This window comes from Delphinus delphis, chromosome 1 (genome assembly GCF_949987515.2).
Source record: "Delphinus delphis chromosome 1, mDelDel1.2, whole genome shotgun sequence".
NCBI lineage: Eukaryota > Metazoa > Chordata > Mammalia > Artiodactyla > Delphinidae > Delphinus > Delphinus delphis.
In genome coordinates this window covers 113,181,778-113,208,108 of record NC_082683.1, presented here as the reverse complement: position 1 = coordinate 113,208,108, position 26,331 = coordinate 113,181,778, and the positions used below count along the sequence as shown (strand labels likewise).

Genomic DNA, 26,331 nt, shown 5'->3' with positions numbered 1-26,331 from the left:
AGAGGAAGCAGTGGCGGGTGTGCAGGAGGGTGGGAGCCCCACAGGGCCCATCTGGCTACATCCTACCTTCCATGAGCTGGCAAGTACCATCACTCTCTGCCAATGTCCTCCACAGAGCCCACCCCAACTCTTCACCAGAGTTTTCCAGAGCAGAGGGCAACTGATCCTTTTTCCTTCTCATCTTCATTTCCAGAGTCCCATCTCTGTGCTCTGGAAAGTTCCTCCTTGAGTCTAACCAGCATTCCTCCTGCTGCTCCCACAGCATTTTTTTGTTTTTCTTTTCTAGTTTCCTCTTCCATTCAAATGCCTCAACCTTTCCAGCTTCTCCTTCAACTCTCCACGCCCCATCTTTCTCTCATCCTTCCTTCCTTGACACCTGCATTCATTCACTTTGGCCTCCTTGTATCCGGGCTTGGAAGAAGAGTGACCAACTGTCCTGTTTTGCCTGAGACTGTCCCAGTTTTAGTTCTAAAAAAGTCCTGTGTTTGGGGGAACCTCTCTGTCCCAGGGACAGTGGGGCACCCTACCTGGAAGGTAGGATACCACATGAGGCCCAGTTCGAGAAGCCAGATGGGAGCAGGGTTTGAGTACAAATACAAAAAGGCCAGCTGTATTTTCCCACGTGTCCACAGAGACAAAGACAGACAGACACACACACACACACATATACACAGAGATATCCATAAACAGTCTCTAAAACAAAAACACAGCCCACACATCCAGAAGCAGACACCCACAGAAACACAGACACCCGCATTCAGATTCACACACAGACAAACCCCGCCTCACACCCACATTCCTCGAGACAGGTGTGTGTAGACACACACAGGTACGCACGGTACACCAACAACGCACAGCGGAAACACAAAAACTGACACAAACGCCTACGCACAACAACACACGGTCATAGAGACAGACATCCACAGAGAGACGCTCACTGTATGACTCCTCAGAGACACACAGACACACATTCAGACGCCCACACAGAGGCACGAATAAGCCCCAGGAGCACAAAGATGCCTTCACCTGCGCCCACAGACTGAGCCAATCCACACATTCCAGAGCTTTTCCCTGTTCTGCCTTGGAAATGCTCGCAGGATTGGGGGTGTTGGCTGGGCTCAGCCCCAGAGGAGAAGGTGGGCCCAGCCTGAAGGTCTCAGGGGACCTCAGCCTGAGGCTCACAGAACCAGATAGAGAGAGCACACCCCCCCACCCTGCTGAAGACTCCCTCTGCCTGGCGGGCCCTGCCCCCGCGCCGGTGCCAGGGCTGGGGACAGCTCTGAGAGCAGCCTCTCTGGAGAGGGGGTCGGGCGTGGGAAGCCCTGGCTCCCTCTCTTGGGGGTGGAGAAGTGTGAGTGAAATGGGTTTATTACTGGGAGTCTGTTGCCTCGATTGGTATCGATCCCCGCGTGTCACCTTCCATTGCCACTAATGGGACATGAAGAGTCGCCACCAACACCACAGCCCCTGGCTGCACACACTCACCCGCGGCTCCCCTCCCCTGCCCCCGCGTCCCAAAGCTGCATCCCAGGCTGCCTCAGCCCCGCCTCCTCCCTTTGCCTCATCCACTCCCTCTCCTCCTCTTCCTCTCCTTCAGCCTCTTCTTTGTCTCCCTGAGTCTGATTCCAAAAGCTTCCCCCCGGCACCTCCTTTTCTTTCCCCCCTTTCCGGCCACCTAAGGACCTTATCCCTCCATTCAGGGGTGTCCCTTTTCCCTCCCCTCACTTCCTCTTCTCTCCCTCCTCTGGGTCCAGTCTCAGTCACCATCAGTCCCCCATGGGGGTGCACTGGGCCCCACCCAGTCTTGGGGAGCGATGGGGGATTCACGAGAATGAGCCAGTGGGAACCATCCCTCTTTCACCAACCGCTGGCAAGGAGTGCTTATCAAGGGACAGTCTCCTTCTGTCACACCTGGACTGGCCAGACGGACCCTCCTGGAACCAGCCAAGTCCCCCACCTTCGTTCATTGCGCTGGCTGCCACCACCCCAGGCCAGGTCCTGGCAGAAGAACAAGGAGAGAGTGAGGAAGTCTTTTTCTTTTCCCTCTCGCTGTTCCTCGTGGAGGAGATAACACCACCTCCTCATCTCTACCCCACCTGGCAAGCCCCTCACCCCCTACAGTGCCTGGGGAAACCCTCCCCAGGGCCTGATCTCCCATCTGTGGGTCTTCGGTCCTGCCCATGTTAATGTCAGATGATTATGAAGGCACAAGTGAGACCTGAGAGGACCCGTTCAGGGTGGTGAGGTCTTGATACAAAGTATGTCAGACTGTGTCGGTAGACTAGGAATTTAGCCTATCGTGCTGGTACTCAAGTATGAAAAAAAGCCACTAACTAGAACAGGAAAAGTCTACTGGCAGCTCAGATAGAGCATCCTTGGCTTTGCTGCTGTGAAAGCAGTGTGCGCGCCTGAGTCTGTGCCATCACACCCTGGGGGCTGGCAGGGGAGCTGAGGAGAGGGGCTCCTCCCAGCCCCGCCCTGCGCCCCGACCAGCCCTGAGAGACTCCTCTCCAAGTGACCCTGGGAGATACCCAGAGCCAGCTCTACGCCGCAAAGTGGGAAGGGCTGCCTCTTGTTGACTCCTGTCCCCAGACAGGGATGGCGTCTCCACCCCCCATCAATGGGCCCCGTTACTGTGTCAGCGTTGTTTAGGGGGCTGCATCAGGCCAGGTACAGTTACTAGCTACGAAGTTGTGGGTTTGAAGGCAGTTTAAAATGCTGAGGCTTCCTGTTGCAACTTAGGGTAGTTGGATTAGCTAGTGTGAGGAGCTGGTCGGGTACCTGTTGGTTTATTCACTCGACGATCATCTGTAGAGCAGCCTCGTGTCCAGGCACCGGATGCACACAGAGATGCTCAAAAGAGCAAAGGAAAGGGCTGGATTTGGTCAGGGGACCTCCCCTCCCCAAAGGGCACTAGGCCATTTGCCTGTGTCTCAAGGAAGAAACAGAGAGGCTCAGGGTCCCACCCTAGAAGCCAATGTCTGTGCCAAGTGCCCAGCTTCCTAATCCCACACCGAGCCTCCCCTACGAGGGCCAGCCATCAAAACGTGAATTGTACAGAAAGGGTAGGGGCGGTGGCGGGGGGACTGCTGTGACCAGGTTTACGGGCATGTGAGAGGAAGTGGGCAGGGACAGCGTGTGGAGCAGCAGAAGAGAAAAGGTGAAACCCTAATAGTCTCAGAAGCAGCTGCTCTGGTTCTCACAAGGACTTGAAGTTAGCAACGTGAGGGACTTCCCTGGGAATTGGGACAGTGACAGGAAGTGGGACAGCAGAAAAGCCTTGAGCCTCCCTCCCTGGAGGCCTGTCAGATGTCACCCTCCCAGGAGAGCCGAGGCAGCAGGTGGTCTGAAGGACCTGTGGAGTCCAGGCCCACCGTGTAGGTCCCAGTTCTCCCACTAAAGATCGTGCCACGACCTGCTCTTCCAATGGGGCCTTCGTGGGAGAGGGGGACGACGGAATGGCTCTACCTCCCCAGAATCCTCTCCTTGGCCTTGGCATCTTCCTGCTCTGAACTCACATGGTCCTAAATCCTTCAATGAAGGAAATGGGATGGGGTGAAGGTGAGCAAAGGGGCAGAGCCAGCTCTTCCAGTGAGAAAACACCAGTGACATCTGAGAGAGATGCCTGGGGTAACACGTCTTGGCACTAACCTCAGTCTTCCTGGCTATAGCTCTCTGTCCTCTATGGAGATCCAGTTTGCCTCGTCCTGGCTAATATTCCTCCCTTCTCCCTGCATCCAACTCCCTGGAACAGTGTTCTGGACCGTCCCTCCCTTTGTAACCTCTTTCCTTTTTGCCCTCGATGGGCTCGGAGCCCGGTCCTCCTGCCTCTCCCCCAACAAGGACCCTCTCTTCGTGGCCCCTAGCTCCTGTCTCTTCCAGCAATCAGCCTCTCTCTCTCACCTTTCCATCATGTTAGCTTCGGTTGATTTAACCAGAAAACAACCCCCAGAATTTAATTCCATGGCCCTCCATTCCCATCTCGATCAGCTCAAGGCTGGGAGGGGCAGTGTAATGATGGGGGGAGTAGTGGGGGAGAGAGAAACTTGGCCTCCCAGAGTCAAGGAGAAAAAAAAAAAAAGAAAATCATATTGATTCCCCAATGACAGCCATCAATCTTTTCCTCCCCACTAGGGACTGGGGAGATTGGACGCAGGCCCAACAGGCTCCAGGGTCCCTTGGTCCCCAGGACGTTCAAAACAGAGGCTGGTCTTTGACAGCCTCTCTCCTCTAGTTTCCCCTGAGGTCAGTTACCTAAATTCTCCATGCCCTCCCCCGTGTATTCCGGAATTCTACCACCTTATCTTCTTCCTGCTATTTATTTAGCAGGGTGTCTGATGCCCCTGCAGTTACTTTCTCCTGTCTGGTTTATGACTTAGTGGGCAGTTCTTCTTGCTGTCTAACTTTGAGTAGTATCTACAAAGAAAAGGAAAAATCTGTTTTCTAGAGCCCTAAGAGGAAAGAGACATAATAAGTGTTTTAAAAACCTTAGAGAAAAGGTGACTGGGTAAACTATTAGTTTCATTGTAGTACCTGAGACTAAGAGGAAAGTTACAGATCATGAGGGTTCAACACCAGTATGCGAGCGGAGGTGGGACCTGGGACTCCGAGGGGAAAACAGGGAGTGAGGTAGTGTTAAGAGTCAGAGGTTATGAAGAGGGGGTTCTTGTCCAGGCCTGGACTCATCTCCACAGGACATTCTATGAGAGCAGGGCTGACTTATAGTGGGAAGAGTAGACAGCTGGAAGGACTTCCCGGCAGTTCAGTGTCCCTTTTCCTAAAACTGAAGCGGGTGTAGCCCTCTCACCAGTCTCCCTGTTGGTCAGATGTTTCAGGAGCCATCTGCTCCAGAGGAAGGCTCTGGATGCAAAGGACCCAGTGGAAGACCCTCCCTCCCACCCTACCCGCCCACAGAGGTGGAGGGGGCTCAGGGCCGTGGTGCCACTGGCCTCCGAAGGGTTAATGCTATTGTCTGAAAAACCACATCAGCTCCCCTGGGAGCTTGGAGATCCCGCTCTCATTTTAAGTAACCCTAACTCAGCGCGTGATGAGCGAGGGGTCGCTGGGCGAGGAGTGCGCCAGAAGGAGCCGCTGGACGGAGCCCGGAGAAGCTACTGCACCAAGGTAAGGGGCTCTGGTGGCGGGTCTGCCGCTGGGGCTGGCCAGAGGGACAGCCCTTCTCCTCCCCCACCCCTACCCCAGCTGTGGAGCCAGTCGCAGAGCAACTGGGAAGAGGAAAAGAAAGGAGACACAGGCACGGGGTGAACATGAGAGCCCGAGGGCCACACTGAAGCTGCCTAGGAGGGGCCAGGCTCTTCCATCCAGGTGTGGGACAGCACAGAGGCAGGTGTAGGGCAGTCAGGGCAGAGAGAGGCAGGGACCCCAGAAAGGCAGCGGGTCTGGCATGGCACCAGGCTCTTCTCCCCAGATGGGGCACAGCTGGGGTCAGATGTCGGCTCACTGGGGCAGAGAAGACTCCTGCGATAAATGGGGCCAAGTCAGGCTCTTGGGGCTGAATGAATGAATGAGAGTCTCAGCCATCCCCGTGCCCTGTTGTCTGTACCTACAGGGAGTTCAGCGGCTCAGAGAGCTCGCTGCTGCCATCCGTGTGGCCAGGTTGAAGGGTAGTGGGGGAAGGACTGACACTGAGGGGGTGGGCGTCACAGCGTGGGCATGGGAAGGAGTAGGAGGTGGTCCCAGGGAGGGCAGAGTTAAGGTTGTGCTCCCACCTGCGCCGGGCTGGGATGAAGTGACATCTCTGATGGACTGAAGGGATTCTGCCCCATCCATCCGCTTCCCTCACTTCCTCAGACTCCTGGCTTCTTCCCAAAGAACGAGGTCCAAGAAGCCTGAAATCTAAGAGCTTGGGTGCCCCGTGTCAGGCGCACCCCTGTGACAGCTGGGGCAGAGGTGGGCTGTGTGAGGCTGGAGAGGCACAGACGGTGATGCTCCTACGGCAGAGAAAGGTCTTACCCTCCTTCCCAACAGACAAGAGGGCAAGCACTGGGAAGAAGGCGGTGCCGCTGCCACTCCACCTCCAACCCCTTTCTGACCCTGCTCGAGGGCAGTGGGGCCCCGTGGGGAGAGAGTCCAGGGCACATGGATGGAGTCTCGAGTCCGGTTTGGCCCTTAGTGGAAGTTGAATTCAGGGTTCATGGTAAGCTTGGGTACGAGGGCCAGGGTTGAGGCGGAAGCTGGAAGCAGACATGGCATTGAGGGCTGGCGACTGAGTGAGACAGCGTCAGAGGCCCCCAGCTGGTGAGAGGGCCCTGGGAGGCCCGCTGCCTGCTGCATTCCTCGTCTGTCCCGTTACTCAGCCCCAGATGGGCCTGCCGGCTCATCCCAGCTCAGCACTGGGCTGAGAGCTTTCACTTCCTTGAAGCTGGCCAGACTCCCCAGCCACCTACTGGAGGGGATTTCTTGTCCCCTGGGTGGGGAGATGAAGGGAAGGATCGGGGGGTGTCCAGTCAAGGGGATCCCCTGGGGCCCAGCTGATGGGAAGGAGATGAAAGGAACTGACACTGAATTTGTGCTGGGAGAGAGGGCAAGGGGCCGCTGGAAGGCTGGGGGAAGGACAGGGGCACTGGAGGAGCCTGGGTCGGGAAGCTGGGGGCCTGGGTTTTAGTTTCCATCTCTGAAGCATAGGTGAGAGACAGGAGGGCAGGAGAAAGACAGAAAGAGGTAAGACAGAAAGTGACCAAGAGAGAGAGTGACAGAGACAGCACAACAGAGGGCAGGCTGGGTGAGAGGTGGTGAGGCAGGGACACCCTCTAAGGAGGAAAACGGGCACAGGGGGAGGCAAGACAGACAGATCACTTGATTTGTAGACAGGAGACAGTATGATCTGTAGACATAAGACATAAAGACAGGAATGGAGAAACCAACGGAAACTGAGACAGAAAAGGATGGACAACAGAGAAAAAGGAAAGTGAAAGGAGCTAGGGAAGTAAGACAAGAGAAGCCTGGTAGACGGGAAGTGGAAACAAGGAAGAATAAGACTTGAGAGGGGAGAGGAGAGAAACTGTAAGAAAGGAGGAAACAGTTGAAGATTAAAGGTCAAACAAAGTGAAACAGAGACTTGGCAGGGCCAGACCAAGGGAGCGGTGGGTGGAAGCTGGTCTCCTGACACCCCAATTCCTGTTCCCCAACCCCTGGGTCCTTGGGGGGGGTCTGTGACTTTCCCCATGACTTTTAACTGCCCTTCCTGCCAGGTCTGGGGGTGGAGCATGGGGCTGTCTGGGTTTGGATTTCGACTCCATGGAGTAACACAAACCTTTAAAAATCCCACGGCCCCCAGGGACCACAGAGACAAGAGCCAGAGACAAGTCTGCAAGGGGCTGGAGGGGTGGGGGTGGGGTAAAGCGGCGATAAAGATCTGAGACCCGATGAGGGGGCACTGGCAATGGGAGCAGGTTGAGAGGGAGCCTGGAGAGGGGGCTCAGGGCTGAGGGGGAGGAAGGAGGGATTCAGGGGAAGTAGGGTGGACCCCGCTGGGGCAGTGGCAGAGAGGGAGGCGCCTCTCCCAGGTATGGGCTGATGGCAGCAAGAGCTGAGGCTGCGGGAGGGAGATGGGGTTTAGCTGGCCAGATTCCCAGCCAGGGAGCGTCCAGAAGGGCTCCTCTCTGCCCTAGGCTGTCTGGGCTTGGCAGAAGAAGGGACAAGATGCCCTTGGTGAAGAAGGACATCGATCCCTGCCCTTCCCCCAAATTCCCCAGGGAAGAGGTGTTGGCTTTGCCCTTCTGAGGCCCCCAGCTGGTCCTGCTCTCCATCCTAAGCCGCTTTCGCTAATAGCATTAAGGGAGGTCTCAGGACTAACCGCTCTCCACTTGGGGTTGAGATCAAGGGGAGAGACCAGAGGCTTCTAATCAGACTGGGGATTTGGTCGGAGGCGGGGCGGGGATGAGCAGTTTGCTCGACGCTAAGAAGCAGAAAATATTACGCACACATCCCCCCACACTGCCATCTCTGTGTTTCCCTCATTGCCCCTCAGGGCTGGTTTCTCCACTCTGATCTTTCAGTCTCCCAGGGCTGTATCTGAACCTCACCTGTGTCCACAGCATCCCCGATTTCCGCGATGCTATTGCTCTGTCTCATTCTCTCTGATTCACTCTCTTCCTCGCCGACCCTCTTGCCCTCTTTCTGGCCGCCTTTGAATTTATAAACAGTCCGTTTTCCCACTCATCCATCAAGCAGTCACTGAGAAGACTTCGCTGTGTCCGATCAATCAGATTATGGGGACAATCCCTTTAGCAGTTTAGAAGGGCCAACGACACAGTGACTTAGGATGCAAGTTTCTACTTTGCAGAGAGGCAGCCCTGTCTTGAGCTCTGACCTTTGTTTATCCTGGGCGTGTTCCTGTCCTCCTCACCTCTCTGTATTCCACTCTGCCCATCTGATGGTCCTCTGGCTTCCCCCCCGACCCCCACTGTTGATCACTTTTCTGGCCAAGAGCCCACCTCTCAGGGTTAGACTGGAGCACCTCCTTCAGGACCCAGGGCCTCCTAAGCCTTGCCTCTGCTCCCAAGTTTCATCCTCAACTTTTCTGCCCTGATTGACTAATTACAGCTCAGAGCCTGGAGTCAGACCTGTTTGCATCCGGCTCCACCACTTGCCCTGGGATCTTATGCAAGTCTTCCAATCTTTTGAACCTCAATTTCCTCAGCTTGCAAAACAGAGATAATAATACCCACCACGAAGGGTTGTGAAGATTCAATGAAGTAACATAAGAAAAAAAAAGTCAAGCCCAATGCTGGGTTCATGATAGGTGCCCAGCTCATATTAACTAAACTCTTAAAACCTAAAATCTGCTTGGGACGTTTCTTTTGGCTCCAACATCTAGGTTAAGGCTCTCTTTTTTATCATCGTTATCGCTATTGCTTTTCTTAAATAATTACCTAAAACCTACATGTGTCGTAATGAGCGCTTGTGTGGGCCAAGGGGATTAATCCTATTAACAGTAATCAGGGGCTTCCCTGGTGGCGCAGTGGTGGAGAGTCCACCTGCCGATGCAGGGGACGCGGGTTCGTGCCCCGGTCCGGGAAGATCCCACATGCCGCGGAGCAGCTGGGCCCGTGAACCATGGCCGCTGAGCCTGCGCGTCCGGAGCCTGTGCTCCGCAACAGGAGAGGCCACAACAGTGAGAGGCCCGCGTACCGCAAAAATTATAATATAACTTACTAAGGAAAAGTTACATCAAAATGAAGTGAATAGGGCTTCCCTGGTGGCGCAGTGGCTGAGAGTCCGCCTGCCGATGCAGGGGACACGGGTCCGTGCCCCAGTCCGGGAAGATCCCACATGCCGCGGAGCGGCTGGGCCCGTGGGCCATGGCCACTGAGCCTGCGCGTCATATTTGGCTTCATATTTTAGATTTTGTTCTTTGAGGGAGCAGGAGAGAGGGTTTGGTAGCCTACCTAGGTGGCTGAATATTATAAATTTTGTATTTTGTATTAAGTTCTTGCTTTCCACTCTTTCACTTAAGAGCTGTGTGACCTTAGAGAAGTCAGTCAACCCCTCTGAGCTCCACCTCATCTGATACTTCCTGTGAGGTTCAGGGTGTGTCAATTTCTCAACACAGTGCAGAGTGCCCTGAGTGTCTGCCCTGCGTTGGGTTTATTGTTCTCTTCTTGCCAGATTCTAAATCTACCCTGAGGTCTCAAACCCTCCAGACCAGGAAACATCATCAGATCCAGCAGGAGGCACTGCAGCCCTAGGAATTCTATCTGCTTCCTCCAAGGAACAGTCCTCCTTTGGAATCTCTCACTTCTGCTCCCCCTATTTTCCCACCCATTTTCCTAAGATGAGGTAGGAGACATCCCAATCATCTGGAGGTTAGACAAAGGAGGAACCTCCCAATGGACAGAGCAGGAAAGGAAGGTGGGAGAGGAGTAGGGGCATCTGCTTCAGGGGAGGAAAAGAAGGAGAGAAGATTCCAGAATATCAGCTATCAGTTTAGAGACAGATGGATGGGTGGGAAAACCTATTCACCCAGATTCAGAGTGGGCACAGACCTACTCATAGCCCTGTCTGCCTTAATTTCCAGAGATGCTCTCTGCTGGGGCCAGATTGGGTACCCCTGGACACACCTGCCCCCAGCGGGCTGTAGGTTTGTCCACTGGCCCACCTGGAGCTGAGTGTTCCTTGGGAAAAGGAGAGCAAGAGACCCAGTGACCTCTTAGTGTGGGGGGAAGGAGGGCAGGGTTGGAATTCCTTGACTTTTTAATTTAATTTTATTTTATTTTATTGAAGTATAGTTGATTTACAATGTTGTGTTAATTGCCGCTGTACAGCAAAGTGATTCAGTTATACATATATATGCATTCTTTTTCCTATTCTTTTCCATTATGGTTTATCACAGGATATTGAATATAGTTCCCTGTGCTATCCAGTAGGACCTTGTTCTTGGGATTCCTCGGGATTCCTTGACTTTCCAACACCCACAGCTCCTTAATGCTGTTTCCCATGGATTCTTGCTACTCAAAGTACAGCCCACGTACCAGCAGCGCTGGCATCACCTAGGAGCTTGTTCGGAATGCAGAATCTTAGGTTCCACCAAGTCCCACTGAATTAGAATCTGCATTTCAAAGAGATCCTCAGGTGACTCCTATGCACATTAGAGTTGGAGAAGCACGGCTACAGATGATTTGTTTCAAGTCTTAAGGCAGCACGGTATATGAAAAACTGCCGTGAATTAGGAGTGGAGGGTGGGACGACCATACACCATCGTCAAGTCGCTTTCCCTCTCTGAGCCTCATCTGGAAAGTGTGGAGGCTACTCCAGGTAAGCCCCCACATGCCTCCAGACCTGACGGTCTAATAAGTTCTGGTTGAGAACAACGCTCGCCTCATGCCAACTGCATCAGAGATGGAAACCCAGAGCCCAGGTGGTGTGAGCCAGTCCCCTGTGCGCAAGCAGTCCGCTGCGCCTGGGCCCAGCCCCAGGAGCAGGCCTCTCATTCTCCCATCCCTCCTCATCCTCTGGCCTATCAGTTCATCTTGCGCTAGTGACAGTAGAAGCCAGCTTTTCGCACCATCCTCGGTTCCATCCGGAAGGCTTTGTGACTTAGACATTTCCTCTCTTCCCCTCCCTGCATCAGGCAAGTTTATCTTAGTGGGGCTCGTTCCCCAGTCTTCCCCCCATCTCAAGGCCCACCCCCATCCCACCCCCAAGCCAAATTGGGAACCAGCAAGATTCCATCTTCCTTGCCCATGGTTCATTAATTCAACAAATATTTATAGAGCCCCTGTGAGTACAAGGCCCTGGGCTAGGATGGGTTCCGGGGAGCCAGCAGGGAAGAAGACAGCCAGGGTTCCTGAACGCAGGGAGCTGACACTCTGAAGGGGAAGACAGATATTAAACACATAGTGACACCCTTGATAACTTCATCACCATTCATTGATTCTACCAACAATCATTTCTTGAACATCCATGACATGCCAGGCGCTCTGCTAGGCACTCGAGACTCCTCAGTGAATAAAACGCACAAAAATCCCTCCTCTTCTCAAATGTAAAATTGTTCTAAGTACTATAAAAGTGCGGGTTCCTGTATCTGCTCACTAAACACTCAAGGTTTAGAAAGAGCCAGCGATTAATTACATTTTCACTTGTCTCCTCCTGGGAAAAACCCCCATCCTGTTAAGGCCTGAGAAAAGGTGTCATTGTCTAAATCCCCCAGCGGCGGCAGGACCTAGGACCCTCTGCATTCCTCCCCATCTGTAAAGCGGTTCAGCCTCAAGCCCAAAGCCCTGGGTCAGCCCCTGGCCAGTGAGGAGGTCCCCAGAGGAGGCTGGGCCCAGCCTGGCTGGGGGGAGCTTCCTGCCTCAGACCCTGCTCCCCTGCCTCAGTCTCCCTTTCCTCCCCTAGTCTCTTCCCTCTTCTCTCTTTCCTTCCTCTTTCACCTCCTTCTCTCCTGCCTTCTTTCGCTTCCTCCTAAGAGGGGACCATTTCCCCCCAAGACCCAGACACAGCTCTTGCCCCCGCGGAATGGACAATGCACTGCGGCTGCCTGGATGAGGGCATCCCTGCCATCACCTCCCGTCACTTCTGGATCTCAGGTGAGCCTCCGCCAGGTGTCCCAGCTGTGCTCCAGCAGTGCCCCAGAGGCCTCGGGAGCAGTGGGGCGGCGCTCACTCCCCTCTCCACCCCAGGCCTGGCCTTCCCCGACTGGGCCTGCAAAGCCGAGTCGTCCCCGGGCTCCCGGCAGATCCAGCTATGGTACTTCATCCTGGAGCTGCTGCAGAAGGAGGAGTTCCGCCATGTCATCGCCTGGCAGCAGGGAGAATACGGGGAGTTTGTCATCAAGGATCCAGACGAGGTGGCCCGCCTCTGGGGCCGCAGGAAGTGCAAACCACAGATGAATTATGACAAGCTGAGCCGGGCCCTCAGGTGAGAGGAGGCAGCCGACGTGGCCAGACAGGGGAGAGTTCAAAGGAAAGAGCCGTGGTTTCTGGCACCCCTGTCAGATTCCCGCCCCTCCAAGGCTTGGGAAATGCTCTGGAGTGTGGTGAGATGTCCAGTGGTTATCCAGGATCAGCTTGGGGTTTGCCTTGGCAGCTTGGGGACGGGGGATGTGGCTGCGTCCCTGACTGCATCCTCCCTGCCACCGGGCCAACCCTTTATTCTCAACCTTGGAATCTCCAGATATTACTACAATAAGAGGATCCTGCACAAGACCAAAGGCAAAAGGTTCACTTACAAGTTCAACTTCAGCAAGCTCATCGTCGTCAACTACCCTCTGTGGGAGTCGTGGGCACCGCCATCCCTCCACTTGCTGCTGGGGGCCCCTGCTCTGTTTCGACCAGCCCTGGTGCCCATGGGTGTACAGAGTGAGGTAGGCATGAAAGCTGGTCCCATCCCCAGAGCTCCACCAGAACCTGCCTCTCTGCCTCAGGGGCCCATCAGCTTTCAATGTTCTTCTCCCCCTGCATCCTTAGTCCCTGAGTGTCCCAGGGGTGGGGGTGATACTCTGAACCACCCCTACATACTTAACGATCCCTACAGTAGAGCACCTGCCTATGAGAGAGGGCAACTCCTTCTGTGCCAGGATCACAGGGAAGGAGGTGGCGGGGTCTCAGGGGAGGGCCCAGGACATGTGGGCAGTGCTGACTTAGCAACCATTATGAGAGTATTTCATTATTGTAATGACTGGTCATTAAAACAAACAATGTATACTGGGGAATACACGCCAGGGAGGGTCCATTCAACCCCTGAGCCGGCTCTCCTCACTCCCCAGCTCCTGCATAGCAGGCTGTCCACCCATTGGGCCAGGGCAGAGCAGCTGGCTGGACAGCGGACCCCTCAAGGACCACCAGAGGCCTCCAGGGACAAGAAGGGAAGCGGCAGCCTTGTCCACCGTGAGTGCTCAGGACTGGGGTGGGCCCAGGGAATCTTAAGCAGAGGACGGAAGGACCCTTTTTTTTTTCTTTTGGCGGTACGTGGGCCTCTCACTGTCGTGGCCTCTCCCACTGCAGAGCACAGGCTCCGGACGCACAGGCTCAGCGGCCATGGCTCACGGGCCCAGCCGCTCCGCGGCATGTGGGATCTTCCCGGATCGGGGCACGAACCCGTGTCCCCTGCATCGGCAGGCGGACTCTCAACCACTGCGCCACCAGGGAAGCCCCCAGGGAAGCCCCCGGGAGGACCCTTTTGATTGAGCACATGGGTGAGGGGGCATGAGTCAAAGGATAAGTCATGTATTCATTCAACAAACATTTATTGCTCACCAGCTATTTACTAAGTGTGTGGACCCAGAGATGAAAGATGGCTCTCAAGATGCTCGGAGATCAGTAGGGAACAGAGATGGGAGGATGGTCAGTGACCAGTGCTGAGATTCTGGGAAGCACGAGGTGCTATGGGAATGCAGATGAGTGGGGGCTTCCTGGAGGAGGCTACACCTGAGCAGGTGAAGAAGATGGAGAAAGATGCCCAGGCAGAGGGAACAGCATTTGTGAAGTAAAAAGCTGCAAGTGAGTGTAGTAAGTCTGAAGATCTGCTGGCAGCTTACATGGTGAGACTAAGGTGCGTGATGGGAGTGGGAACAAGGAGGCGGGTGAGAGACGAGGCTGGCGAGGCAGACAGGCGTCTGGTCACAGAGGGCCTCTGAAGCCATGCTGAGGGGGCTTGGACTTGATCCGTGGACAGGAGGGACCCAGAGGGAGAGGCACATCCAGATGTTCATTTTGCAAAGACGACTTGGGTTGATGTAGAGTTTGTGGTGGAAGAGGCATGCAACTGATGTTGGAGGCTTTGAAGCTCATCTAGGCAGAGGACGATGGGGACAGAACCAAGGCAAGGGCCATGGGTGGAGAAGGAGGCCCAACTGAAGAGAGATTGGGAAGATAAAGTTCACCCATTCATTCCCTTATTCACTCATTTCTTCTTTCAACAAATAGCTCATGGGCTCCTGTTGAATGTGCCAGGCCCTGTCCTAGGGCCAGGGGTGCCAATGTGAGCAAGACTGCCTTTATAGAGCTTGTAGACAAGAGGGGGTTTGCGGACATTCAGTTAATAATCCAACAAGTAGATAAGTAATGATAATTGTGCTAACTGCTACAGGGAAGTTCAGGGTGCAGCCGGGAAGACTTCCTTGACAAAGTGACATTTGAGCTGAGACCCAAAATGTAAATCGGTGCCGGCTTAGTTCGGAGGGAGAGAGGAGAGCATGGCAAGCAGAGAGAATAAGGTGTGCAAAGGTCCTGGGGCAGGAAAGAGGAACCGGGAGGAAGCCAGTGCGACAGCACATGGTGATGGAGGGGGACACGGCAAAAATGCAGGCAGAGGCCAGTTCTTCCAGGACTGTAAGCTGGGAAGAGGCAAAGTCAGATTTTCTGTGAAAAAGATCAACAGAGACACTTGACCAACACAAGGCTCTTCTGCAGAGGCCCAAGACCTATCCCTCCACTTCTGGCAATTTCATGGAACAAAGACCCATGGCCCTCACCCCACCCAAGTGCAGCTGAGAGCCCAGAGGTCCCACCTCCCAGAGAATGCAGGGCACCTGGCTCTGGGTCCTCACGAGCGCAGCCAAGGCTGTGGGCGTAGGGCGGCCCAAGACCTGCTAGGACTCGTAGGGCCACAAGTCTGGCAGCCTGCAGCAAGACAGCACCTGAACACCTCTCTGTTCTTCCACCCACACCCACCCCTTCCCAGTTCTGGGAACGCCTTGGGCACAGAGCTGCTCTCTTTGGGAAACTATGAGGGGGAAATCAAAAAATATTCCCTGGCGAGCCCCCGCTTGGCGTGAGGTATTTTGCACCTGCCTGCCCTCTGCGGGTGCCCAGGCCCTGCCTGTGCTTGGGTCCTGGGGCACCCTAAGCCGCTTCAGGTCTCTGGGAGCCTAGCAGCAGCCACATGCCCACTTCTGGAGCGGGATTCCAGAAGGGTGTGCCAGCCCTTCACTCCACCTTCACTCACAGCATTTGGTGTCAAGAGAGGAAGCTGCTTCTGGGCAGAAGAGCGGCCAGGACTACTGAGCCAGGGGCAGAAGCTGCAGGACCAGAGCTGGGAAGGGGCGGGGAGGGGTAGGAGGACTCTTAGAACCATTTTCTCCACATGCCTACTCAGCTGTGGGGCCCTGAGGGGGGACACTGCCCCCAGGAGCCCCAGGGGACACAACCTTCCTGGGGGAAGACAGCAAGTCTCCACGTCATCTAAGGACCCAAGAAAAGGACAGTGACTTAGGAGGAGGTACATTCTTGCAGGGGTCTCCACGCTTTTTCTCATGAAGGATCATTTTCACTACTTTCCCCTTTCACAGATCCAACATCAGAAATATTGTTCCTACCAAATAAATCGGATGAGTTAAGTAAAAACTAAGTTGTTTTTCCAGTTTTTACTAACTATAGCCTTGCTGATGTCATCACCTTGGGTTGATACTTGCTAAGAAAAAATGTGGAACTGGAGTTAGGTTTTTTGAACTATAGAAAGTGGTGTGAAGTTCTATATAATCATCCCCAGAGATCCCAGGCTAGGAGTCCCTATTGCAGGATCCTGGGGAAACAGGGCAGATTTGGAAGGAATGGAAGGAGGGAGGGCTTCTTGGAGGAGGAGAGCTATAGGCCAGAGCCAGCCGGAGAAGGGGAAGGCTGGGGCTCACCCCACATGCTTGGCCTCACAGCTCAGCAGGCCCCATGATGCTGCTTGATCTTAGCTGGGAGCAGGGGGTTTATGGATGAAGGAACTGAGGACTGAGAATTTAAATGACAAGCCCAGGGTCACACAACTAGATCTTTGCCCAGCTAGAATAGGACTAAAGTCCTTTGCTACAGGGACGAGGAGAGTGAAGAATGGATCCATTGAGTTATGGCAAAGAATATCCTCATTCATTCATCCAACACATTTTTATTGAGCACTTAATACACGCCAGGCTGGGTTGGATCCCGGGATCCAGAATAAAACAGACACAGTTCCTGCCACCACAGTGTTGGGAACACAGATATTAATAATCACACAAATGACTCCTGATTCTAAGCAACAGGGCCCTGGAGGAGAGTACCAGGAAGGATGAGGGGGGAGTCCAGGGGCTCTCACCTAGGCTGGGAAGGCTCAGAGCCTTCCCCAAGGAGATGACATTTACAATAAGATGTGAAGCAAAGAAAAAAGGAAGGTGCACAGGTGGGGAGAGAAGGTTTCAAGCAGAAGCAAAAAGAAATGGGAGGGATTCCCTGGTGGCGCAGTGGTTGAGAGTTCGCCTGCCGATGCAGGGGACGCGGGTTCGTGCCCCGATCCGGGAAGATCCCACATGCCGCGGAACAGCTAGGCCCGTGAGCCATGGCCGCTGAGCCTGCGTGTCCGGAGCCTGTGCTCTGCAGTGGGAGAGACCACAACAGTGAGAGGCCCGTGTACCACAAAAAAAAAAAAAAAAAAAAGAAATGGGAAGTGGGCAGAGAAAGGTCCAGCGGTGGGGACTCACTGACCCTCTCTCTCTGTCTCTGTCTCTCTCTCTGTCTCTCTCCCTCTCTAGGACTTGGCTCTGCCCCAGCCCACTGCCGGCTCAGCCCTTGCTGCCATTTGGGGAGCCCCCAAGACGAGCTTCCCAGTTTTGCCTCCTTCACCCCTCCCCTGCCACCCCCTGTCCCCTCTGACTGGCCCCACCTCTCAGGGCCTTTTTTGCCCCCTGTCCCCGCAGGGCAGCACTTCCCAGGGTCCTCCATGCCGGACACCCTGCTCCCAGGACCCGCAGGGGCTGCAGGGGCCCCAGGGGCCCGGCATATTCCTGGCCTTCCTCTGTTGGCCGGGCTGGCGCAGGGGGCTGGGGAGAGGCTCTGGCTCCCAAGCCCGAGGCCCGAGGGGCTGGAGGTGAAGCCTGACCCCACGATGGATCCCAGAGAGGGCTTCTCCTCAGAGAGGCAGGAAGCCTACATTGTAGAGGAAAGTCCTGTGTCCCCCAATCTGGAGAACTTCAAAGCAGTGTGGCCCTTGGATCCTCCTTAATGGGAGAGGAAGATGTGAAGTGGGGGGGTGTCCCCCAAACTCCATCCCACCTCTTATCTACCTCCCTTCTGGCTTTGCTCCTTCCCCTGGCTGCAAACAGCTTTAAATTGTAGAACGATCTGAAGGAACGGAGTTGCACCCAAGGAGGTGGGGGGCATCTCAGAGAAAAAGCGAATGTGGGGAAGGGGAAGATTGAGGCAGAGTGCCCCCTCCCACCAAATTGCTAATCAGATTAAGGAGACATTCTTAATCTCAACTTTTTTGAGGGAGAAAGAGAATAAGGTTTCCATAGGTTTCCATCATTTGAAAGACCCTATACCTGCCCACATGAGACGGGAAATTAAGAGTCTAAGTTGGGGAAGGGTCAGGAGTTGTTTTGTTCCCCGAGTCTCAGGGCAACTCCCTTCTTCGCTGGGGCCCTTGTCCCTCATCAGTCTAAGGTCTCCCCTCTCTCTCCTGCCCCTCCATGCAGCTCTCTCCGATCCCTCTGATTTCTGCGACATTGGGAGCTCCTGTCCCCTCCTTTCCCCAAGACCCAAGTGGGGTCAGGAGGGATGGGCCTCCTCAGCTCTGTAATACTCCACTGCAGACCATGAATAAAATGCCCTTGGCAAACTTCCCTCGTGGCTGACCCCCCCTCCTGCGTTCCTGCTGCCCTCTGATCTGGTATGGAGTTAAACATCACCCAAGATTCCTGATGGGAAGGGGGGAGAGGGGCTTGGGAGGAAGAGTAGGAATCAAGCCAGCCACTCTCCTCCCTTCTGCTGCCATCATGCCCCAGAGAGAAAGGCTGAAGCTGTAGCCCGAGGAGCTGCCCTGGCCAGTGAGAAACCAACCTCAAGGAAGGAACCTAAGAGCAGAGCAAGGGTCTTCACAGAATGACCCCCAGATCCCTGCCATGGACCTCTGAGCAGAGTTTTAAGGGCTGGGGATGAAGGAGGGAGTTGGAAGGGGTCCCTCTCCCTCTGCACCCCAGGTCCTAAGAATGACAAGGGGAGCCAACTGAAGCATCAGGTGGCTGGGGGAGGAGGGGACACATAGAGAGGGGTCTTTTGCTCAACCAAGGAAAGGCCAAAAGAAAAGAATGTTCCAGGAGCCAAGACAATGGAACCATATTGCTCTCTTATCTCTAGGCTGCCAATTACAGGTTTAGGATTTGTCTCCACTTTCTTCCCATGATGGAGAGCAGAAACTAAGGAGGCACAGAGGGTCCCTTTGTCCATCATTTGTCCCTGGCCCTCATCCAAAGAGTAGGGGTGCATCCCTCTCTCAGAGCTCCCTATTCATTCTGCTACCCACTGCCTCTCAGTCCTTTGGGGCAGGCGCATGTTCTCATGGGTGGACTGGGGAAGGAGATACCCAGAGTAAGGCAGGCCTAAGCCCTCACCACACAGAAAGGTTAAGATGAGCAAGGAACCCAGCTCCCAGGCTTCCAAGCGGGGTATAGGCCAGGAGAAAGGATCTGTGAGTGGGCTTCATCACAGTCTCCCTCCCTTACCCCAGATGCCAAAAAAGGGGACCTCAGAGTGTCGCTCCCAGGAGATCCTAGGAGCTATAGTGAAAACTGCTTCTCACTTGCTCCCAAAGTCACAGGCCCAGGCCCATCCCCAGCCCTACAAGAAGGACGAACACCCAGCCTGGGGCTTTCCCATCATCCTGTCCAGTTTGGGGAGACAAAGAACTAGTGTTGTCTGCTGTGGCACAAAGAACTGGATCACACTGTCATAGGGTTTGGGTCCTGTTCAGAGAGGCCAGCCTCGGGAACAGGGGCCCCTAACAAGGACCCCCATGTGTCCTGCCTGACCCCTCCTCCTCTTCAGAAGTTCGTGGTTGCCATGACCCCCACGTTTCAGGCAATGAAAAATGCTTTGTGGTCACTTTTCTAAAATTTCTTTTTAGAGTAGGTGAACCCAGGAGACTGAAAGCTCAGCTTCAGAGGACATAAATTTCCAGGTGGTGCACTCTGTGTTTTAGACAACAGATTCAAGGAGAGCAGAGTTTCTCAACCTCGGCACTATTACCATTTGGGGCTGCAAAATTCTCAGCTGTGAGGAGTTATCCTATGCATTGCAGGACGTTTAGTATATCTCTGGCCTCTAGATACGAGTAGCACCCTCCCCCAGCCTCCTCTTCTAGACCTGGTGAAATGTTCCCCCCAGGGGAAGAAACCGTGCCTGGTTGAGATTCACTTAAGAAAGGCTTCAGCAAGTCCAGATGTTCTGGCAAAGATGCGACCCAGGCTCCACCAACGCGAAGAGAACTGTTGGTTTACACGTTGCAAGAGTGCCCTCTGGTGGCCAGAGTCAACACCAGCGATCCAAAGAGTTCAGAGCTCGGGACCAGGCCGGGTGGGTAGAAACCATGGGGGACGCTGTTTGAGGTGAAGGGGTGCTGGGCACCTTCGAGTCTTTCGAGGGGAAGAAGGGAGTTGCAGGATAAAAATATTTTATAAGAACTCTCCTATTTCAAACCCCATTTGCAAATCATGGACTATTCACCAAAGGATCCACAGGTCTAATGGGAAAACAGAGGGCAGATTGTCAGTTCCTCTGGTACAGTCGGGTGCAGCCATCAACCCTGGACATCACACCCTCTAGCCCGCTGGGGCCATCAGCGTCCTCTGAGAAGAGTATGGAGCAGATGCTCAGCCTTCTTCTAGGAGGGGTGGGAACCAGGGCAAGACACAGCAAATCCAGCTCACCAACCCCTGCTCCCAGGCCCTGGACTCCGTTGCACCAAAGGCAGGGACAGAAGCACACTTGGGTTCCAGCAGAGTTTTAGGGCATCAGAACTCCCAGGCTTCATGAACCAGACATTAGTAGCCATAAGGGCTTTGAGATCATCAAGTTCAACCTCCTAATTTTACAGGCCCAGAGAGAAGAAGGGACTTGTTCAAAATCGTACATGTAGAAGAGCCAAATTCAGAACACAAATTTCCTGATTATCAGTTAATGTTCTTTCCATCTCACCATAATCACATGGATTGAGACTTCAAGAGGCCCTTAAAATTCCTTAGAAATAAGAGCAAATTATCTACTGAGAGGGAAATGTTAAAAGTTATTCCTGTGTGATTTTTTTCTTCTTTTTCAATAAATTTATTTATTTTATTTATTTATGTTTGGCTGCCTTGGGTCTTTGTTGCTGCACGCAGGCTTCCTCTAGTTGCTGTGAGCGGGGGCTACTCTTCGTTGTGGTGCGCGGGTTTCTCACTGCGATGGCTTCTCTTGTTGAGGAGCACGGGCTCTAGCCGTGCGGGCTTCAATAGTTGTGGCTCGCGGGCTCTAGAGCGCAGGCTCAGTAGTTGTGGCTCGCGGGCTTAGTTGCTCTGCGGCATGTGGGATCTTCCCAGACCAGGGCTCGAACCCGTGTCCCCTTCATTGGCAGGCGGATTCTGAACCACTGCACCACCAAGGAAGCCCCTCTTTTTATTTTTAATTGAAGTATAGTTGATTTACAACGTTGTGTCACTTTCAGGTGATTCAGTTTTATATATATATATTCTTTATTTATTTATATATATTATTATTATATATTATTTGTATATTTATTTATATATATATTATTTTTTATATTCTTTTCCATTACGGTTTATCACAGGATATTGAATATAGTTCCCTGTGCTATACAGTAGGACCTTGTTGTTTATCTATTTTATATATAGTAGTATATATCTGTTAATCCCAAACTCCTAATTTATCCCTCCCTGCCCCCTTTCCCCTTTGGTAACCATAAGTTTATTCTCTATGTCTGTGAGTCTATTTTATAAATTAGTCTGTTTTATAAATTAGTCTTGTTTAATTTTTAATATGACCATAGTAGCAAACATTTTCCTTTTTGCGTACATTTTGTCGCTTGATTACATATTGTCTAGTGCTGTCCTCTAATTGTCTGATTTGCATTAATATGGTGTCCCCATAAAGGCTGGTTTTCTCAGGGTGGCGCAACACACAATAGTTAAATGGAAGGTGTTTTGTCATTGGAACACTTGATTAGCATATGGAAGAGGCCTCGGACATTTCAAAACAAAAACAGAAGCAAAGTATTTGCTGCCCTGAATCATTGCTGGCAATGAGGAGAATCCCTATCCTCTCCCTTTTTCTCCCTAATGAAGACTCTGACCAAGAGGGGAGAAAAAATTCAAGTACCGTATATGCCTTATACACACACACAGATGAACACACACACACGTATATATAATTCAACAAGCATTTCTTAAGTGAGAACTACGTGCCAAACACTGTGCTGCCAGGTTCTGAGGTGCCCTTGAGACACTTTCATCTGTGAAGGGTCACAGACAGCGTGGCAGGAGCCAGTGCCTTGCATGGAACATAGGTGACTTGGCCGGGGAGAGGAGGGTGGGGTGTGCCCGGGTCAGGGCTCCGGCAGTCACAGCAGACGACTGAGTACCGAGCACTGGAGAGGCAAGGTTTCTGCATACATGCGCAACACATAATTTAAACATGAATTTTGTTTAGTAATCAACCTACTTTTTTTTTTTTTTTTGCGGTACGCGGGCCTCTCACTGTTGTGGCCTCTCCCGTTGCGGAGCACAGGCTCCAGACGCACAGGCTCAGCGGCCATGGCTCACGGGCCCAGCCGCTCCGAGGCATGTGGGATCTTCCCGGACCGGGGCACGAACCCGTGTCCCCTGCGTTGGCAGGCGGACTCTCAGCCACTGCGCCACCAGGGAAAACACCTAAAAGTAGGCCGCTCTTACCTTCTGAGATGAACTGTGTTATCCGTATGGAATGTGTCTCTTTAAATAAACTTGCTTCCAATAAAATAAGATAAAATAAGATAAATAAAATAAAATACCTAAAAGTAAATCTCAAGAAGTCCTTTCTAATTACCAAACACAGAAAGCCAAGCAACACGCGCCAACCGTTTATAAAGTTATCAAAACAGACACACAATTCTGTGATCTCTTGTTTCATCAAACATTACTTCATAAACACTTCATTATGTATTTGTAATTAATTTTTGTTTGTTTGTTTTTGGTTTTTTTAGCTGCGTCGGGTCTTAGTTGCAGTACTCAGGCTCTTTGTTGCGTCACAAAGGCTCCTCTCTAGCTAAGGCACGCCACCTTAGTTGCCCCACGGCATGTGGGATCTTAGTTCCCGACCAGGGATAGAACCTGCATCCCCTGCATTGGAAGGAGGATTCTTAACCACTGGACAACCAGAGAAGTCCCTGTAATTAATGTTGATCATCTTAACCGGGGCAGACTATTCCATCATGTTTATACAACATATATTTTACCATTACCCTTTCGGTGGGTTTTTTTCTGTTGTTTCTTGTTATTTGTTTTGTAAATAAAATATTTTCAAAACTTTTGTCCATAGTTACGATCTTTTTCTTTCCTTAAATTAATTCTTTGAGGTTCGTTCCCAGGAGTGAGATAACTGGGTCAAAAATTATGACATTTCAATGGCTTTAGATACATATTGCTCAACTGTCCTCCAAAAAGATGAGAATATTTCAAGCAGCCACACTTACACACCGCTTACTATGAGCCAGCTGTGTCGTAAGTGCTTCAGATACGTCAGCTCATCCAAAACCCACAACAGCTTTAGGAGGTAGACTCTATTATCATCCCATTTTACAGATGAGGACACCAAGTAGAGAGGTAAAACAACCTGTTCAAGGTCACTTTCCTGGCAAGTGGCAGAGCCAGACTCAAATCCAAGCCACCTGGCTCCATAGTCCTGCTTCAAGTGCTGGCCTATGATGCCAACTGAAAAGGATGAGCTCTCCTGGACCCTCAGCAGCTTTGACCTCTCCCCACCTTCCCCCACCTTTATTAATAAGAGTAAACTGTTACGTCATTACTGTCGTCTTCGGTTTGTCTCAAATAAATGGTGAGGGCAACTGAACATTTTTATGCTCGTATGCCGTTTATAACTTGGACTCTCCCGCTTTAAAATTGGGAACAGGGCTTCCCTAGTGGCGCAGTGGTTGAGAGTCCGCCTGCCGATGCAGGGGACACGGGTTCGTGCCGCGGTCCGGGAAGATCCCACGTGCCGCGGAGCGGCTGGGCCCGTGAGCCATGGCCGCTGAGCCTGCGCGTCCGGACCCTGTGCTCCACAACGGGAGAGGCCGCAACAGTGAGAGGCCCGCGTACAAAAAAAAAAAAAAAAAAAATTGGGAACAAAGTCTACCTCACTAATACAATATTTGAAAGATAGTTTAAATTCATATTATGGCCTGTTAAGGATAAAGGTAGGAAATAGGGTTAGTCAAAAGGAAAACTTTTCAGAAGGTTTTGAGGAAAGGGAAGAAGAAAATGTTCCAGGCACCAGGTTAGGAATCACTTATTTAGTGTTAATTACTTATCATAATTACCTATAAAAGTAATGTATCTGGTCACATGACTGGGAGCTATTAATTCCATTTGAAATGTTAATACTGTTTATAATTCTGTCATTGCTTTGTCCTTAACCATTCAGAGACTCAGACCAGTCAGAGCAACCCACCAGGGGAAAATTGAGTGAACACGGCAGTAATTACCTGGAAAGTTCAGCCTGAGGAAAGCAAGCAATGGGTAAGGTTTGGTTTCTGGGCCAGAGGTTTTGCATCCAAATGGAATGAGACCCAAACAGCATGATTACCGTGGACCATTGCCAGGAACTTAGAAATGAAGCCAGAGAGATCATGCGTCCAACCCATCTGTTTTTCAGTTGAAGGTTCCAAGGTCCCCAAGAATAAGTTGTCCTGGGTCACTTGGAACAGCAAACCCTGGGTATCAATCCCTACATAATCAATCCCATTCACTTTTCCTACCCCAGCTTGCCATGGATTGATGGAGGAAATCCCACAACTGCAGGACAAGGTGCTACCATGTAGCTGCCCTCATCTGGGTCCTCACAAGTCTTTTGCTGATCCCAGGTCAGCTCTTAGCATCTGTTCTAAATCTTCTCTTACCTATATCCCACTCCCTTCCTCTCGGTCTACTCCACTTCCGGCTCGAGGCTTCCCTCCCCTGCCCCCGGTCCCTTTTTTCCAGTCCTAGGAATGGATTGTCTCCCCAATGATGTAACCCCTCCCACCTGTACCAAACAAGGAAGGTCAGGCAGGTGTCAACTCTTGTGCCAACTCCAGTTAACTGTCTGGGGCCACAATTAGGCAGCACATAGTTGAGAAGGATTCCAAGGTTGTGTTGGGGCTTAGGAAGGGACCTGGTGCCGTGTTTTTCTGTGACTTCCATATTACTAAATCCAGTGACCGCATTTTGGTGCTCATCTTATTCAACCTCTCCTCTGCATGCAACACTGTTGAAAACCCTTTGTTCCATTAGTTGCTAAGATCCATCCCCTTTCAACTCTCCCATTCCTAAGACTGTTCCTTTTCAAACTCGTTTCTGGGCTCCCCTTTGCTCCCCCACCTCCAGTGTTCTGCAAAACACTGGCCACAGCTCTGCTTATCCTACACATGCTTCCTAGACGGTTTTAGTTTCGTCTTGTCTCCTTGTCTTAACTTCCACAACATCTGCACAGCCAGCACTGACCTCTGACTCAAGCTTCAGACTTACTGGTCCAGCTGCCCACCGAGCATCTCTGCCTCATTGTCCCATAGGCAGCTCGACTGTATCACGTCCCAAATGGAATTCTTTGTCTTATCATCCAGCGCTGCTCCTCACTCCCCTTTTCGCTCAGTTTCTAACTTTAGTTAATGACACCACAATTTAGCCTATTACAACCAAGTAGAAACTAGAGTGTCAGGCCAAGCTTTTTTCTCCCTTACTTCCTACACCTGGTCAGTCACCAAATCCTACCAGTTTCACCCCCTAAACATTTCTCGAATCTATTCTTTTCTGGACAATGCTACACTGACCTAGTTTAGGCCCCCACCAGCCTCTTAGAGAGTCTAAGCTTGTCCCTTTCCAACTTATAATCCATACTGCCAGGACGTTCTGTTTAAAAAGCCAGTCTGATCATGAGACTCAAAACCCTTCGGTAGCTCCCCTAAAAGGAAAACAAGGTCTTTGTACCCCCAGCATTGGTAATTTATCTGTATTATAATGCCATTTAAATAGATATAGGCATAAAACTAGATATAAATATATACTTACAGTACATAAAACTATAAAAGCAATAGCAATTTACCAATTAAATAGAAACAAAACTATAAAAACCAATACATTTAAAAATAATAACATTAATTTATTGTGACAGATGATGTTTGCTGAAACTAATTGCTGCACAAAATGTGATTGTGGAACTGATCCCTCCAGCACAGGGTCTCTGGAGTTTGGCAGGCATGCAATGACTCACTTCTCCTACCACTTTTCTCTGTTGGAACTTCTGCTAACCCTTTGTTCACTCAGCCTGCTGGGAGACATTTGGCCTCCCTGAGGCACAAATGTTTCATTTACATATTGAGTCCTCCTCTGTTCTCTTCTCATTAGCTGAGACAATTAAAGCAGCGCTACCTGGTGCCAAACCACCACAAAGACATAGGCAAATGCAGACACTGAAGTCATTTGGCAATTTAGGTTATAAAACACCACCCAGTTGATCCTAAACGATCGTCGCATTTGTTTTTCATATTATTAAAAGTAAAACACAAAAGTTAACCTTTCTGCAGAAATTCCATTGACTTCGAGTTGAGACCTAAAGAACCAAGTCCAAGTTCAATATAGCATGGGATCCAGGAGCTCACTGCTGCACCTGCACAAACACTCAAGAAATACTTCTGCAGCCACTTCCCACCACCCACTTGACATCCTGGTGGTACTGAATTGCTTGTACCTCTGGGCTTTGGGTGCCTGCTTGTCCCCTGGACCGAAAGGCCCTGTCTTGTCCACTGCTTAAGCTAACTCCTGCCCATCCTTTAGGATTTCGCTCAGAGGCTCTTTTTTATCCTGTAGGCAGGGTCAAATAGGTCCCTCCCCATCTCTACAGGGCT

At 51.9% G+C, this 26,331-nt stretch overlaps 1 protein-coding gene across 1 annotated transcript; it reads left to right on the top strand.

The window, feature by feature from the left end:
- The first annotated feature begins 11,986 nt into the window (after window positions 1-11,986).
- On the top strand, window positions 11,987-17,427 carry LOC132423104 (ETS translocation variant 3-like protein). Its single transcript, XM_060008457.1, has 5 exons — window positions 11,987-12,050; window positions 12,144-12,381; window positions 12,637-12,826; window positions 13,229-13,349; window positions 16,958-17,427. Exons 1-5 carry the CDS (start codon window positions 11,987-11,989, stop codon window positions 17,425-17,427), a joined length of 1,083 nt encoding a protein of 360 aa, XP_059864440.1.
- Window positions 17,428-26,331: the final 8,904 nt, after the last annotated feature.